The following is an 18,429-nucleotide window of genomic DNA, read 5'->3' as shown; positions in this document are numbered from 1 at the left end:
CACATTGTTTTTATCCATTCATCAGTCGGTGGACACTTGGGCTTGTTTCCATAATTTGGCCTTTGTAGATAATGCTGCTATAAAATATCAGAGTGCATGTATACCTTTGAATTAGTATTTTTGTATTCCTTGGAGAAATGTCTAATAGTGTGATTGCTGGATCATAGGGTAGTTCTATTTTTAACCTTTTTTTTCCTTCTGTCAAATAATACCGTTTTTCATTTTTTTTTGTTTTTATATAAATTTCAGTTAGTTAACATACTGTGTGATATTAGTTTCAGGAGTACATTTTAGTGATTCAGCACTTCCATACAACACCTGGTGCTCATCCCATATTTTTAACTTTTTGAGGAACCTCCATACTGTTTTCCAGAGTGGCTGTACCAATTTGCATTCTCACCAACAGTACAAGAAGGTTCCCCTCTCTCCACATCCTCGCCAACACCTGTTGTTTCTTGCATTGCTGATTTTAGTATAGCATATTTCTTATCAGCTACCACAAGTCTTTGATGGCTTCTACCAGCACAGGGATAGTATCTGTCTTGATGAAACCTCATGCCTAAATAGTTAGCACATGTGTGTTCAGTTATATTTGTGCAATTTTTTTTTTTGTCTATGCAGTGGCCCTTGAATTTACTTTAAAGATAGTGGAGGAGCATTTGTTTTAGCTTTACTTTAGAGAAAGGTCCAAAGCAGATTACTTTTTAAACTGAATCTATCCTAGCAACCCCACTGTCTGGTATAAGCATGTGATCTTAGAGATAATGATTCAAGGGAATGTAATTTACTAGAGAGAATCCAGGAGAGTCATAACTTACCTCTTATCATGGCCCAAATGTGATGAGCCTCAGGTTAAGTATGATAAGGAAGGTGCTTCAGGGAATGAAAACAAACTTAGGAATGGAAAGAAATCTCTGTCTTCACACATCTAAGTATTTTAGGTAGCTGCTTCACATTTAAGAGAATGAAAGGATAAAAAATGAAAATTATTCTCAGTTTGTAAAATCTAGTTGTTAAGTCTTCATTTTATCTGTTTAAATATTTTACTATTTCTCTGAGGAAAATTAGTGAAAGGCACTGAGAGGTTTTCCATGCTTTAAGATACTTATTTTGTATGACGAGTTGCCTTGTGTTGAGAGAGAATTGTCTAAGGCAGAAATGGAATTAAAATTTGAAAATTTTCTATTGACTATAATCAGGATTATCAGTGGCATGGAATCATCATGACTCACTGAACTCCATTTAACCTGAATTTGTAGTCCTCTGAAACTTGCTGCTATTCCCCCAGAGTCCTGTTGTACTCAACATTGAACTCAGAGTTCTCTTAACCTTGGCTTACAGGGGCAGAAACCCAGTCTGTTTCATAATCTGCAATCTGGGTTTTAAATAATGTATTCAAAATGGGACAGAAGGAAGAGAGCTAAGCCAGAGGAAGGAACATGTTTCTCGATTGTCTTTGCCACATGCTGCTTTAATCACAGGTTTTATAGTCAGATCAGAGTTGCAGTCTTGGTACTATTACTTCTTTATTTTGTGATATAGGGCAGTTTCTCTGTTCTTTCTGAGCCTTTGTTTACTTTAAAAAATGATAATCATAATACCTGTTTTGTTTGGGTGGTTGTGTAGATGAAATGAGATTAAGCTGTGTAAAAACATCTGTAATGTACCAAACATAGGTTTCTCAGTCAATATAAATTTATATCTTTCCATATGTCTTTTTTCTTTAGTTTTGTAATGCCTGATTGCTTTATCTCTACTCTTTCATGACTGCAGAAGGTTGGAAAGTGGTAGATAAGGGTGTTCTCTTTAATAAGGAATGTTCTAGTAATAGAGAGTAGAGAGGTTATCTCGGATTCAGTTCCTTACTGCCAGATCTAAGTGTGAAGGTTTTTATTTTTAATTAATGTTGATATTTTGCATTTTAATATCAATTGTTTGGCATAGCTTATATCCCATACAAATTTTCTATTTTTTGTTTTTTATTCTAATGAAATTTCCCTTGGCAGTGGATTTAAATATTACAGATTCAATTCTTTGAAACTGCAGCATCTGTGACATTAGTATAATGTGGCTTTTAAAAGGGAATACTTAATTTAGCAATTTTAATTTTTCTGATATGATCCAGTTAATAGCATACGATCTGTTGGATCACATAGTGATCCATTGTGTCAATATATTAGATCTTTCTTTACTAATTAAGGCGTTAGTTTACTAACTTGGATACATCTTTTGATTTTGTATTCTGTTACTGAAATTTTTTGTGCTTATGGAATTTATTTTTGATTCCTTTAGAATGTAAGGAAAGCTGACAATACTGATGATTCCGAATTCTACTTCTCAGCCCTCCTACTTTCTTTGCAGAATATATTTTTCTAAACCAACACAATATTGATAGTAAAAAGCATATAGAGTAGGGGGATAAATGGACATTTAAAAAAATGTCATTTATACACATCTGAACTGTCATTATTTTTAGTAAAGCCAGTATTTTCATAAAAGCTCTGTTTATCCTAATTGCTACAAATACTTTTACAGATATTTCCACTAAGCAGTGAATGAAGCGCTGAGAGTCACTCTAGCCACTCTGAAGGCTCCCATTGCAGGGAAGCTGGGAGTAATTGAGTTTTGGGAATGCACACAGGCTTGCTCCTGTTAATAGGCATTTGCAGTTAGGGCAGTTTGCCCTAATGATTGAACAAATTGTTTGAAATTGATAAAGCAAAAACAGAGGTAATCACAATAGGCTTACTAGATCAGATAGTTTTTAAAAACAGTACTATAGGAAAAAGTTATTCCACTTAATTTAAAAATCTTTCTTTGCAAAGAAATTTGATACCTTGATAACTGTAGGATTAAGGCAGCTTTTTACTTCCCTGTAGCCTGGCATAACAATACTTTTGGTTTAGAAATCAGGATTATTAGGTATGACAGTTTGGATTACTTTGTGTGTGTGTGTATGTGAGCAGGTAGTTGTACAGGCCTGTGTGTGGAAGATCACATGTACATTCATATATGTGAGAGTGCTTTTGGGTTGACAGTGATATGAAAAAAATGAATGTTGTTTTACTCTTAATAAAACTTTAGTGTTGATACGACTGTGTGGATATTAAAATGCCCTTATTCATTCATTCATTCATTCATCTCTTGCTAGTTGTTGCAGAGTAATAATTGGATATCATTCTTCTGTACAGTGATTTTGAAGCTTTGGCAGTATAAGTGACCCTGGGAGGTGACTGGGTATTATCTCATGGTTTTTAGGCTGAGTAATGTTGAAAGACACAGTTTGGCAAACTATTCAGATCTGGGTTTACATCTCTTATTTTTGCCACTTATTAGCTGTGTGAAACTTGGGAACATATTTAACTCCTCTGAAACCTTAGGTTCCTCATACATAGAATAGGGTTAATAGTGCCTTTTTCATTGGATTCCTAAGATGATTAAGATCAAGTTTGCGTATTGCCTGTCACATAAGGAAACACATAGTGCAAACTCTCCTTCCTTTTGTGTTTTTAAAAATTAAATAATACTTGACAACTTAAAGACTTTTGAATATTTGAAGTACAATACAAACTAATTTCCACCTAACTTCTGGGAGACCAGTAGTACTTTTTGCACTTTGGGGAAAGCTTGATAAGAGCACTGGGTATTGCACATTAAAGGATTCTCCTATTCTTTATTTACTTGTATAAACCATAAGCAAATGTAGGTGTGATAGCTGATGGGTTATGAACAGTCCCACTTGAATAATCCACCAAGTTATCAGGCAGAAAGACCAAGAAGAGTTCACAGGACTAATTGACCTTGTCAGTATAACAGGAACACTTACAAATAAAATTCTCTTTGCCAACAACATTGCAAATGAAAACCCCACAAGAAACTGTTATGTCCTGTAACTGTCCTGGAATGCTATGTATGATTCAGTTACCAGACTGTGGCTGGAGGTGGATCATGGTGGGCAGGAATTGGAGGGAGGGAAATGTAAAGGATAGGAGGGAGAATTTCAGAGGGAAATAAATCAGGCAAAATGTTAGAGGACACACACAGTTTTAAAAATTTTAGCCATCTTGAATCTCTACCAAGTAGTGTCATTGAATCTCTCTAAAAATAGTGTCTTAAGTTTTTAAAAAAATTTTCACCCTTCCTGATATGTAGATCAATCCCTTTTGTACAGATTTGATAGTCATTATTGCAGTGGGCTTTTTTCTGAAAGGTAAGAACACCTCTTTGACAAAGCACAGTGCTGTTATGAGGATGAAGTGTGTTTGTCATCCTGCAGTCTTGCTTCGTTTATGTTTTACCAATATAAGACAAGTATTGTCAGGGCACCATTATATCCTTGACTCTAAAATGGGTTTTCGTTTTTGTTTGTTTGTTTTTTGGTATAGGTTTGGATTTGTGCCAGAGTGGGGGAAGGGAGGAACGTTAGGTGACTTAGAATGACACTCATTCTGTGACAAATTTTGACAGTTTGTTTCTCTTGTTTTTGATAATGATGAAAATCATGTATTTTGATAAAGAATCCTCAAAGCAGTAGATCAATTTTTCTAAAAGCAAATGTTTTCAAATGCTCTAAGAAACTTAGTGAACCAATGTCAAGACTTGGTCTTTTAAGGAAAAATAAAAAGAACGTTAGGACAAAATGCATTTTAGGTAAATAGGTCCCCAGAATAAGCAATGAGAAATTGTGCAGCAGATAACAGCTTTCATGGTAATACTGTATAGGGTGATAATATTCCCGTTGAATTTTCTTTTTTGAAAAGGCATCGTTTACGTTGTAAGGAAAAGACAGTCAGATTGTTAAATGGACTTCAAAAATAGTAATAAAAAAAGATTTATAGTGGAAAGAATTGATGGTATATTTCACCTAGAGTAAGAAACAATGTGTAATAAGGGATTTTGTGGTTTCACAGCTCAGTGCATGTGTTTGAAAGCTGTTCTCTCAGCAACGTGGGTGGCAGGTTATGCTACCATATAATGTATTGTAGTTGGCTCTCCACACTTGTCAGGGTTAGTGTTCAACCATTCGGAAAATTTTCCCATTGTTCTATCATGTGAACCAAGACTAGTGTTGAATTCCCAATAACTTACAGAAAAAAGGTTTAATTAGAAAGTTTGAAATTTGATTACATCTTTTTGTTTCAATACAGTACTATATGTTTTAGTATTTTATCTTTGGCTGCAGTTACTTTTCAGTGAAAAAGATACCAAAATCAAAACTTCATCTTTTTCTTTTTTTAAATAGGTTTTACAGAAATTTGTATACTGAATCTTGCTCTTTTTTCTGTATTAACACTCTATTTCCATCTTAAGCATTTTGCTTTAGATGGACCATGGCTCTTGGCAGCTAGTGCATTTTTAGCAAATAATACTGTTTCTAGTAAGAGTTGCAGAGAGAGAGAAAAAAAAACTTAGTGTGAGGTCCTTGTAAACTGAACCTTTGGAACATTACTTTATTTCTTTTATCCCCCTTTTGTGCTTCTTCTCTATTTGTGTAATGGTTATAAATTATATCCTTTGAAAAGAAGAATTAAAAACATTTTGTTTTGTTATTTTTGTAGTTGATTTTTTTCTTTACCTGTTATTTTAAAGATACACAGAGAAATAAGCAATTATAGTATTGAAATTCCATTGTGCCAGCACCTCCAGAGCATAATCCAAAAAAAACAGAAAACCGCCTGCTGGGTTGTCTGCAGTATGCTTGTGTGAACATCAGTGTCTGCTGTTCACACATCATTTTTTTTTTACCAAAAGTTCCTCTTGGAATAAAGACTCTGTGTTTTCTGAGTGTAGTGAAACATTTGTTGGTCCTTATATTTTAAATTTGTGAGGATTTCTGTTTATAGAAGAAATAAAGATGTATATTACATGATTGTCACTGGCACATCAAGAAATAGAGAAAAGCTTTGTATGTCTGTGTACAACAAAATAATGAAAAGCTTTAAGTGAAATAACTATTGAAGGTGAGAAGTAATGAGCTTTTGATATAACGAAGGATTAATTTAAATATTGACTTTTGCCTTTTAAAATCTATTTTATTTATAAAGTTGAAGTGTATCTTGGCTAGATGAATATGAAAATATCGTAAATTTGTTCTGTATTCCACTTGAAATTCAGATACTTAAATATGGTGGCTTTTTGACAATATTAGTAAATTTTTTCAAATAACCCTGCATAATTACTCTAATCAAGAAATGTATTAGAAAGTACATTTATGGATCCTTAGATTGATTTTTTTCATATCTAATCATATTCACTCATTTTTATTCTTATGCAGCTGGGTATCAGACAGAGAGCAAACTTGGAAAATGTGGTCCAGTGTATTCACAGTTTCTGCCTTTCATTCAGATTCATGAAACATCGAAAAGAAGAAGCATTTACCAGATAATAGGGAACTTCAGGCTTAAATTTGGTTAAATGGAAGTCAATGTCCACAATATCCCATAAGGTTTCTTTGAATCATTCAACATCATTTGTTTTTTCTTTGAAACTTTCTGTGTAGAGGTTAATAAGAGTAAATATACACACATCTTTGCTGATCCTGGGTTTTTACCCATTTCAGCTATTTTTCATCAAGAGATAATTTCAGGTTTGTTTGCCTCTGAATTCCATTCTGAATTTCTTGACCAATTAAAATGTACATTTACATTTCATAATAATTGCATTAAACTTTAAATTATCATTTCTTCTGATTATTGGGATGAGATTACTGACTACCTGGGACCAGTTAGTACATTTAGTCACTAAGTCCAGTAGACCATGATGCTACTAATCTCTCAAATGTTCTACCCAATTTGTTTATCAGTTGTCTTAACCTTGTCAGTCCTGTCGATGGAAGAGATTGTCATCTATACAAGATGTATCTCACATATGCTTCCTGGAAAGGGAAGTAAAAACACCAAGTCCTTAACATACTAGTTTTCTAAGGGCCTAAGACTCCTGAGTCTCCTGATTGCCACGAAGCCTAATTGCTCACAAGGCAACCTGGCACACTGCCATTTCCCCACTGAGCTGTTTGTTGGTGCTTGTGAATAGAACAAAAATGTCTTTGCTTTTTTTACTCAGTTGCCACTGATTGCAGTTTTAGGAAACAAGTTAACATTTTTCTTAAAATTATAGTAATTCTTATCAAGATGAAGTCAAACCTCATAGTGTCTAAGCAATAAGTTGTATAGTTAGTTCAAGAGCTTTTAAAATCTGTATAAAATAAAATTATTTCATACTCCAAAATACTCATTTTGTATAATTCCACCTGAACTATTCTAGACAGCTGTTCTAGATTTGGATAAACACTTTTGAAAATAGATTATGAGGTGAATTTTTTGAGGGTTTTTTTTTTTTTGGATACTTTTATTTATAAACAAAATCTGTTATGTATGTGAATTATGGGACCAAGGGAAATCACAGGTCTGGCAAACAGTGTATGTGTATGGGCGAACTACTTCAGCTGTTTTGAAACCGGTTATTGAAAATACTACAGATGTTTGCATTTTAATTTTTAATATAACTGGAGGTGTGTCATGGGTTTTGACCTCTGCCCAGACCTGTAACAAGAATTTCATTTGTTCCTGTTGTCATGCTTTACTTCCAGGTACCATAACTAACAGGAAACAATGAGTATTGTGGGACTTTCATAGAGCTGCAGGACTTTTATTTTCTCCCCAAATTCCCTCCAGAGTTCCACATCTCTTTGAAGCATATATATAGTATAGCTTTTTGAATTGTCAATATTTATTCACTTGTACTCAGAATATATTCTTATTTTATTTTTATTCCAGACAGATGTATTTTTTTTAAAGATTTTTTATTTATTTGAGAGAGAGGGCAAGCGCACAAGTGAGCACTAGCAGAGGGAAGAAACAGAAGGAGAGGGAGAAGCAGACTCCCCGCTAAGCAGGCAGTCTGATGCAGGGCTCCATCCCAGGACCCTGGGATCATGACCTGAGCCAAAGGCAGATGCTTAACTGACTGAGCCACCCTGGCGCCCCTTCACAGACATTTTAAGACTCCTTTATTACTTTGATGTTCACAGTTTTGGCAGCAAAATTACTTTCAAATCTTGGCTTCATCCTTCATCAGCTAGGTGACACTCAGCAAACTATATAACCTCTCAGTGGACTTCAGGTTCCTCAGCTATAAATTAGGGATGTGGTGTTTGGATGATTAAAACAAATGTATGTTAAGTGCCTAACACATGGTAGCTCAATAAATGGTAGTTAAAAAGCACAAAGCCTTGAAAACTGGTAATGTTTTTATAGGTTGTAAAAGCATCCACTACTATGCTTTTCCATTTTATCTTTTGAAATTGGGTTTAACTACACATATCTATTGGGTATATACATTTATGTCTTTGAGTTGATAAAGATTCAAGATCATAGGCTTTCAAGTCATCTGCTGGGTGTTGAGTTCCTGCTCTGCCACTCAACTGTGAACCTTGGAAATTAGCTTTCTTTTTGCTGAAGATTTCTTATATCTAAAATGATGATGAAAATAGTGTACATCATAGGGCTGTTGCAAGGCTGGAATAAATCAGTAATGTAAAACTCTTAATGCCTGGCAAAGAGTAAGTGATCCAAATATGTTAGTTGGATCCAGCAAAAGAAAAATCATAAAGCAGTAAAACTTGGAGTCAGCCCTAGTTAATTAGTATCTCTTTCATCTGCTCCTAAAGACATTGTATTACCTTTCTTTCCAGTCTCTGCAGAGCTCCACATCTCCTTATGTTTAGGATTATATGTAGCAGTTAGAATTCTGCTTTTTATTCATTCTTGTCATAGAATTGTGATATCCTTATAGTAAAAATTTTAGATGTCTCTTAATCAAAAATAGCTGTTGAGTTTGTCACCTGCTTCTTATAGGTCTTGCCCTAGTTAGCTTTTTAACAGTCCTTTTGAAGGCAGCTTGATTGTGAAAAGACCTTTTAAAGGATTCATTGCTTTATTGAATGTTCTTTTTAAAAAGTATTTGCATCTCCATGTATCCTTCTTCTTCAAATGTATTTTGTACATAAGCAGTTATTTTCTTAGTGGTTAAATGATTGATACAAAAGCATTTTATAGTGATTCTTTGGAATCTCAAACTCCTGATTCTCCCATTGTTTTCCAGTGTTTTATGACCCAGTGGTAGGTCATCAAAGAGCCTGTTGCCTTAGATATATTACTGACGTGTGTGTGAATGCTATTTCTAACCTTTCCTTGCTTCAGGTATTTACTATTAAGATTTATGGTGCTAGAATGACAGTGTACTTTTTAATTTACTTAAAAATTACTCGTGCATGTGAAAAGTCCCAATTTGTATATATTTGCATGAGTTTTTGACAGATTTGCAGTACAATTTCTGTTTCATTTTTGTTCTGGGATAAAAGATAATTTACCATCTAAATGAAATATACATTCAAATGTTTTAAAGCTCATTTAACAGCATATTATAGTTCACTTCGACTATCAAGGACTAGTGAATTTATCAAGCTAAACTTTATGGCATGAGAAGTTCTACAAATGTACACTGGAGTTTTAGTTGTTTACTTTGTGCTTTCTTGTCCCCAGAGTTTATAAAATAGTTATACAGTTTATATGTGTATATAACCCATTTAAGGTAAGAAATAGAACTTTATGAGCATCCCAGAAGCTGGGGGTATACCCTCTTTTCTTCCCTACCACAATCTTTTCTCTACTCTTTAGAAGTAACCACTATCCTAACTTTTTATGGTAATTTCTTAGCTTTCTTTATAGTTTTACCACCTGTGTATGCATTCCTAAGCAATTAGTGCCTTTTTTTGACCTCTAAGCGGCTTAGACTTGGTATTGTCAGATTTTGCCTTCTCTTTTTTTGTTTCTGCCAACTTGATAAGTTTTAGTCTTTAATTTTCAATTATACTAACTTTGATTTTTTTAAGCTTACCTTTTAAAGTTTAATTTTTCAGCTTAAGTGTATTTTTACTAGAGTGAAACATGTACATAGGTTAAAAGTCTAGAAGGACTGTGATAGCATTTATAGCAGTAGCACACCTATCTCCCTATCGCACATTCCTATCCCACTTCTTAGGAGCAATCCTTTTCCTTTAGCCTTTTCTCTTGTATTTGCTTTCATATTTCTAAATACTATATGTACACAGATTTCTGTAATGGATATGTGCAACTCTAGATGTATGGGTACCTATCTATATTTAAAGACATGATCTAATGTCTTAACTGAAGCATTGGGATTTAGTCATATAATCCCATTTCTTCTCTCTCTCTCACAGACTCCCCTTCTCTTCATCTTCCTAGTGTGACTTTTCATGGTATTTGTTGAAATTTGCACATTTTCATTATTATGACCACATAAGTGTTGTTCATGCTTGGTTCATGTCATGTCCTATTCTTAAATTTCCTTTTTAGGTATAGTTTTATTTTTATGGAATTACTGGTTGCCTCATTTTTTTCCTTAATGTTTAAAATGTTATCAGTTATCAATATATCCCTAAATTCTCTTACAGAACAGACCTATAAAACACCTTTTGAAAGTTACGTGGACTTTTTCAGTTCCACCTGTTTTTCTTGAAGATATCCCTTCTGGACCTCCAGCTCAGCCAGCATTGTCAGCGTGTCAGTAGAAGTTCAGTTAGAGAAGCAGAGCATATGTATGTGTGTGCATGCAGCATATACACACGTGTATGTACGTATATGCGTGTATGGAAATGATGGGTGGTGGTCTGTAATGGGGGTTTGATATAGAGATTTTATGTTACACAAATAGGAAGTGATTAAATTCTAAGGCTGTTGCTTTCATGTCTGATGCTGGAGCTTGAAATTCAGAGAGCAGGAAGTCAAAAGTGAACACAAATATAAAGTGGTGGAAAGCAAAGATAAGCTGGAACCCATGAGCACAAACTAGATGAAGTGGAATCCACATCAGTTCTCACTGCTTCCAACCTTGTGATGTGAGCGTTCTGCAGAAGCTGATGCCCTTCATCATGGAGTAAACACAACTGTCCCAGGAGTCAGAACTGCAGGAGGAAGGTAGAGCAGTTGCATGCCTGACTGCTGCCCCATGACAGCAAGCCAAACCAGCAGATAGTGATACCATGTGTGATCTACAGAAGCACCTACCTCAATTTGAGTGTAAAACCCAAAATATGACTGCTGCTTCACTTTGGCTTTCCAAATAGTGCATGAAAATATCTCTTGTGTCTCATGTAACCAGAAATGTGTGAGGAAGAGAATCCTGGGAAATGTAGTTTAGGCTAGCTACAGTGGCACATTACAAAGCCATCACAGATGGCCATGAGAATGTTCCTTTCAGATCTCTGACTATGGGGAATAACTGACTGATGGCCCCAGCTGCTGCTTTCTGAAATCCATCACTGCGTTTCTGCTGAGGCCATGCCTCCCACAGTCTGTCTCTAGCCAGTGACTGAGACACCAGGGGTATGAAAGCAGCTCATTCCTGGGGACTCTGGAGTCCTCTGACAGGCTGCCAATGGCTCACGGAGTCCCTGATGGCCTTGCTGAATTTTCCCTAGAACTGCCTTGTAGTCAAACATGTGTCCACCCAACCTTCCAACCTTCTTTCCTTCCCTGGGGGTTAGACCTGCATTGTTGTCTGATGGCTCTTCTAGCCTTCCTCCCCATGTTCTCTCACAGATGTTCTGCCTAATAAATTTCTGGTATTTCTAATTTCTAATTGCTATGCATGCCGTGGTGTCTATTTCTCAGAGGACCCAGTCTGAAAGCTATTTTCTTAAGATGTCCCTTCAACATCATCCTGGGAATTTCCTTCACCTTCTCTTTTGGTAGGTCCCTTGTTTCCTGGATCCCAGGTCTTCATCTTTTTGATTTACTTCCTTTTTTGGTAGAATGCATCCTCCACATGGGAGGTAAAATTGTTGAAACCTTGCATGACTGAAAAGTTTGTTTTAATCTCACCCTCGAGGGATGATTTGGCTGGGTATGGAATTCTAGTTTGAAAATAATTTTTCATCAGACTTTTAAGCACATTCTCCATTGCCTCATAGTTTTCAGTGTAAAAGTTCAGAAATACAACACCACTTTTGATTCCTGATGCTTTGCATGTGAGTAGTTGTTCTCTGTAGGAGCTTTTTTAATCTCCTTACCCTTGATATTCAGAAATTTCGTGCTATGTCATGCTTGTGTGTGTGTGTGTGTGTGTGTGTGTGTGTGTGTGTGTTTCCTTCATTGTGCTGGATGCTCTGTGGAGCCCATCATTGAGGAAGCACCTGTCCTCCTTCTGGGAGGTGCTCTTATGTTCTTTCATATTTTTCCTCTCTGTTTTCTCTGTTCTTTATGAGTTCACATTTGTTAGCTATGACACCTCCTGCATTGAGCCACTGATTCTCTATATCTTCTGTTTTCCTTGTCTTCCAAGCAGATCATTAAAATTTTTAAAAATATTTGCTCCCATATGTATAACCATAGATATCCATGACAGTATACATCCAGGATAATTGACCCATTTTAAATGATATATAATTAATATCTGTCATCTCTTATCTTTAGAATATTTTCAGAGCCAGCTCCTGTACGATGTAAATTTGTTTTTGTATTATTGCAGGTTATATGGCTAAAATATAGATGAGAGGCCATTCAGAATATGGCTGAAGAGGTAAGCAGGGACCAGATCACGCAGGGCCTGATCAACTGTGTTAAGGATTGTGAATTTATTCTTACTGAAATAACCTAATGAAATATTTTTCAACTTTACATTTTTATCAGATGACTCTGCTGCTAACCCAAGCATAGACTGGAAGAAGACAAGTGACTATGGCAAGACTAGTTAAGAGGCCATTAATAATAATTCTGGGTAGCAGAAAGTGTTGATTACCTATGCAGCATTCCTCCATCTTTCTTCCCTGCCAACAGAGACGACTTTCCTCCATAAAAATAGAAAATACCTGATTCTCTATTTCCAACTTCCCTTTCAGTTACCACTTAGACATGGTGATTCAGACGTGGCCAATGGGAAATCTGATAGCTTCTGGAAAATATTTTCCTTCATAATTAAAAGAAGAAAAAGCCTTTTTGGACATTGTTGTATGAGAGCATGACTTGCTGCTGCTGCAGACATCACACACACACAGCGCATGATAGAGCAGAAAGTTCTGGGTCTTTTTTTTTTTTTTTTTTTAGCTTTTAATTGTTATATTGAAACAGTAGAGTTCAAATATCATAAGTGAAAAAGCTCATTGAATTTATAGAAACTGAACACACCTATATAACCACCAACCAAATAAAAGTCCAGAAACCCTCTATGTTTCCTTATGCTCCTTCAAGGCTAATAATCATTATTCTGACTTGTAACCGCATAGATTACTTTCATCTGGGTTTTAAAATCCTTTTTTGTGTGTGTTTATTTTGTGATGTTTTACTTTATAAAGATGGAATCATATTGTGCCTATATATTTTTTTTGAAGTAAGCTCTGCCTAATGTGGGGCTTGAACTCATGATCCTGAGATCAAGAGTGGCATGCTCTTCAGACCAAGCCTGCCAGGTACCCCGTGCCTATACTTTTTTGTGTCTCGTTTCTTTTACCCAACACATCTGTGAGAGTCGTCTATATAGTTGGGTAGTTGTAGATTGTACATTCTCATTGGCTGTAGAATATTTCATTTTGTGACTTCATTCCAATTGATCCATTTGACTATTAGTGTGTATTTGGATAGTCTGGCTATTATAACTAATGTTCATGTGAGCATTTGAGTGTACACTGTTAAACATCTGTATGCATTTCTGTTGGGTATATACTTCTTTGATTTGTAGTGGTTATATATATATATTCATAGGAGAACTCATAATTCAGTGGTTTTATATATATATATATATATATATATATATATACACACACATATATGCATATATATGTCTCTCTGTATAGATATATTTATATTTATATATTCAAGATAGATGTCCCTTGCTAGATATAGGCATAATACTTCCCAGTCTGTAGTTTGTTTTTTACACTTGCTTAATTGTGTTTTTTAATGAACAAAAGTTCTTAATTTTAAGATAGCTGATCAATAGTTTTTGATTAGTGCTTTTTGTGTCCTGTTTGTTTATTTATTTATTTATTTATTTAAAGATTTTATTTATTCATGAGAGAGAGAGAGAGGCAGAGAGGCAGAGACATACGCAGAGGGAGAAGCAGGCTCCATGCAGGGAGCCTGATGTGAAACTCAATTCTGGGACTCCAGGAACACACCCTGGGCCAAAGGCAGGCGCTAAACCCCTGAACCACCCAGGTGTCTCTTGTGTCCTGTTTAAGAAAATTTTATCTACTTCAAGGTTACAAACATGTTTTATTTTCTTTTGGAAGCTTCTGACCTTTTATCTTTGAGATTTAGATTGAAATCCGTCTGGAACTCATTTTTGTTTATGGTGAGAAATGTAGGTGTCAAGATTATTATGGGTTATTTCCCCATCAAATGGAAGCCCAAATTATCTAGCATCATTATTTGAAGAAACCATCTTTCCTTTGCTGTACCAGAGTGTCATCTCTGACAGTAATCAAATGACTGTAAATGTGTGGGTCTGTTTCTGAAGTCTCTTAGCTGTTCCATTGGTCTATTACTCTATCTTTGCACTAATTCTAGGCTCTTTTAGTTATAACTTTATATATTGACCTTGTATCTAGTGACCTGGTTAAATTTTCTTATTAATCTAATAGTTTATAGAATCTTTTGGATTTCTAGATATGCAGTCATATAATTTACAAATAACGTTATTTTTTTCTTCCCTTACCATCCTTTTTTATCCTGTCTCTTCCCTCTTACTCCTCTCTCTATTTCCTTCCATTTTCCTTGCAGTATTTCCCTGCTTGACACCTCTAGTACAGTGTTAAATCGAAGTGGTGATGATCTTGTTTTGCTTAGAATCTCATTGGGGAAGTTTCCAAGATTTCACCATTGTATATAAATGCTGTAGGTAATTTGTTTGAAAGATGCTATTTTTCATATTAAGGAAATCCTATTTACCGAGAGTTTTAAAATTATAAATGATTATTGAATTTTTCAGATGCCTTTTTTTTTTTTTTTGCATTTAACAAGTTGATTGTATGATTTTTCTCCCTTCTTCTATTAGTGAAGTCAATTCCACTAATTTTCAAATGACAATCTAACCTGTATACCTATTTGGCTGTGATACATTTTCCTTTTTATATATTGCTTTATATAATTTATTGCTAATATTTTGCTCTAAATTTATTTGTTATCATGAGAAAAATTGGTCTGTAATTTTTCTTTCTTATGTCCTTACCAAGTTTTGGAACTAAAGTTATGATACCTTCATAAAAACACTTATAAGTGTTCCTTCTTTTTCTATTCCCAAAGCATTTGTGCAAAATTGATATAATTTCTTCTTTGAATATTTGGAAGAATTGACTGGCAAAATTCTGGACTGGAGTTTTGTGATAGATTTTAAATTATGAGATGGTTTCCTTAATAGATAGTTCTATTCATATTTTGTTTCTTCGTTTTTAGCTCTGATAATTTTTTTTGAAGAATATGTTCATTTTGTCTTTTCATATGTATAACTTGTTAAATCAGTCTGATGAATTCTTAGTTGCAGATACTTTATTTTCAGCTCTATCATTTCCGTTTAAAGAGGACATTCCAATTCTCAGATGAAATTCTTTCTCTTTTCATTTATTTTCTTCATCTTGGCCTCTTATTTCTTAGCCATGTTAATAGTAGTAATTTTTTATTGATTGCTAGACATTGGGGGCAGGGGGAGTTTTTTTTTCAGCTCCACTAGCTGTGTGTGGATTTGTTTTAAGCATTTGCAATGTGACTAATCTTAAGATGTGCTGTAAGTGAAAAATGCTGGATTTTTTTTGTATAACAAAAAAGAATGTAAAATATTTCATTAACAACCTTTTATATTGATCACATGTTGAAGTGTTATATACTAAATATACATATATATATTTATATATATGAAGTGTTATATACTAAATATATATATATTACATATATATATATACTAAATATAGAATTAATTTGACCTGTTTCTTTTTACTTTTTACAAATGTGGTTATTAGAAAATTTTAAATTATGTACACGGGTCACATTTGTGGCCCACACTCTTATTCTACTGGACAGTACTGCTCTTAATATATTCTTTCTCTAGAGAGTTTAGTTTTTCCTGGGCTAGACAGATAGATTGAATAGCTTTACTCCTCTCTAAGTTGGGTTGAGGCTTTGATGCAATTTGGGTAAGGTTCTGTCTACCTCTGTTCTTTAATACTCCTATATCATAAAAAAAAAAAAAATACTCCTATATCATAGCTACTCAAGGTTGCTCAAGGCTTTCATCTAGGGGCCTGATGTATTTACTGGGTTCCTTCTCCTTGGCATGTTCTAGACTGTAGTATTTGTTTCTTCACCCCTGAGAGATTACCAGAAATTCTGCTCTGCTCTCAGTGACCACTTGCTTATCCCTTTAGCCTCCCATTTCAGACAGTTTCACAATGTGGCAAATGTTTTGAGGGGAAAATAGGATGTGTGCTTGAAGCTCTTGAAGTCTCTAGTTTTGTCTTTTCTGAAAAATTACTAGTAATAGTTCTGCATGTCTCTCTGACTTCAAGAAGCAGCTCTCTGCCTGGACAAAACCACAGTTCTCAGCATCTTGCCTCATCTTAGACTCTAGACCCTGCCCATGGTGGAAGTGGGTACAGAAAGACCTTCTCCCCAGGATCCTGGGCTCCTCTAGTCTTCTTTGCTTCAGTAGCTCTGATAACTCTAAAATAATGATTGTATGATTATAATTATTTTCAGCAGAAACATTGGTTTGCTACCAACCACCATTCTCCTTGGTGAGAAGATACTTTTAAAAGTATCTTCTTTACGTAAAAGAGATACTTTTAGAGTCCAGACCTTTCTCATGTAGCTTCTATGGCGGAATCTTTCTGTCTTGCCTTTCCTTCCATAAGATCCTTGCTGGTCCCTTTAGGAGTTGCCTCTTAAAAAGGAGGTATAAAATTTTGAGTCATCAGCATATAGCCACTTGAGGTATCTGAAGTCATGCGTCTGGATATGATGATATAGGACAATTGTGTAGATTAAATTCTGTGTTGTGAGACTAGCTATAGGACAGGACTATGAGGAATATAACACTTAAGCAACAAACAAGGAATCTCCAGAAAGATGAGGAGGAAGAAAAGAAAGAAAGAAAAGGAAAGGAAAGGGAAAGGGAAAGGGAGAAGAGGAATATCTGAAGAAGGTGAAATCAGAGGCCATGAGAAGAGAATATTTCAACAAAGAGGTTACATCAAGTTATGTTAGAAAGGATAAGAAATTTCAAACTGAAAAGTGTCCCATGGATTGAGCAATGATGACACTTATTATATTACAACATTCTTATGAGGAAAGCTTATAAATTATACAGGAGTAAAATTATCCTACTTTTATTTTTGATCTACTATACTACATATTTTTATCTATTGTCATTTCTTGATTATTCATTAGATAAGACTTTTAGCTTTTCTTTTTATTTTTTTAATTTTTATTTATTTATTCATGAGAGACACAGACACAGGCAGTGGGAGAAGCAGGCTCCACACAGCCCGACGTGGGACTCGATCCCAGGACTCCAGGATCACACCCTCGGCCAAAGGCGGCGCTAAGCCGCTGAGCCACCCTGGCCTCACCCTAGCTTTTCTTTAGAACTAAAACATAAACCAAAACTAAAACATAATTTTAGTATGTATATATGCATGTATTCATATTTACTGGTTTCTTTTAATGATAATTAAGTCTGGTTAACTTGGTTTCTCAAGTTTTTTTGTTGTCCAAAACTATTTAGCAGTTTCTTCTTAACATTTCTTTGCCGTTTTGGGTGTTTGATGAAATTATTATTTTAAATGACATTAATTTCAAATTTATTCAGAACTGCTCATGTGGATTAGTAGAATACTAGTTCTTTTCTCTTTGTTATACTTCTTTAAAAAATAAAACAAAACCAGGGCACTTTTAGACCAGTTAAGCAATATAATCTTAACTCTGTAGGAACTCTTTCTGTAGTAAATTTGTCTGTGTAGAAATTTTTTCTGACTTACCACCCAAAATGAATGTCTTGACAATCCGTAGCAAGGTGACTGGTTTTGACCTCAAAGTCACCTTGTTACGTAGCTGCCTTCTTCACTGGGGCAAAAGAGCTTGCTTTCCATACTGAGCTTTTTTCGAGTTGGATTCTCTTTTGTTAAGTTGCTTTTGTGGTATTCTTAAGTAAGAATAGCACATTTGGAACTTCTGAAGTTTCTTTTGGATCATATTAGACTTTTTTTTTGTCTACAAGTAGGTCATCATTGCTGTTAACTGATTCTGTTCCTTCATAAGTGGAAGGATGGTTAAAATTCCAGGATGTGCTCCTTTGTGTGTTGACAGTTCTCTTTGAGATTTTATAGAATTTTATCAAGTCATAGCTATGGCTTATGAAGGA

The 18,429-nt window shown here is 34.8% G+C and overlaps 1 protein-coding gene across 12 annotated transcripts in view; it reads left to right on the top strand.

The window, feature by feature from the left end:
• Positions 1-18,429, top strand: part of ANAPC10 (anaphase promoting complex subunit 10) — a 261,250-nt gene that overhangs the window by 52,789 nt on the left and 190,032 nt on the right. The window contains exon 5 of one of the 12 annotated variants that reach the window (XM_072773450.1): positions 6,275-6,569. The exons of the other annotated variants lie outside the window; for them this stretch is intronic. Within the exon in view, the coding sequence (XP_072629551.1) occupies positions 6,275-6,385 (111 nt within the window). The 3' untranslated portion in view covers positions 6,386-6,569. Of the gene's footprint in view, positions 1-6,274; positions 6,570-18,429 lie in introns of those variants that run through there. 12 annotated transcript variants of the gene reach the window in all.

Source organism: Canis lupus, chromosome 13 (assembly GCF_048164855.1).
Source record: "Canis lupus baileyi chromosome 13, mCanLup2.hap1, whole genome shotgun sequence".
In the NCBI taxonomy this organism is placed as follows: Eukaryota; Metazoa; Chordata; class Mammalia; order Carnivora; family Canidae; genus Canis; species Canis lupus.
This window is presented reverse-complemented; position numbering and strand designations above follow the sequence as displayed.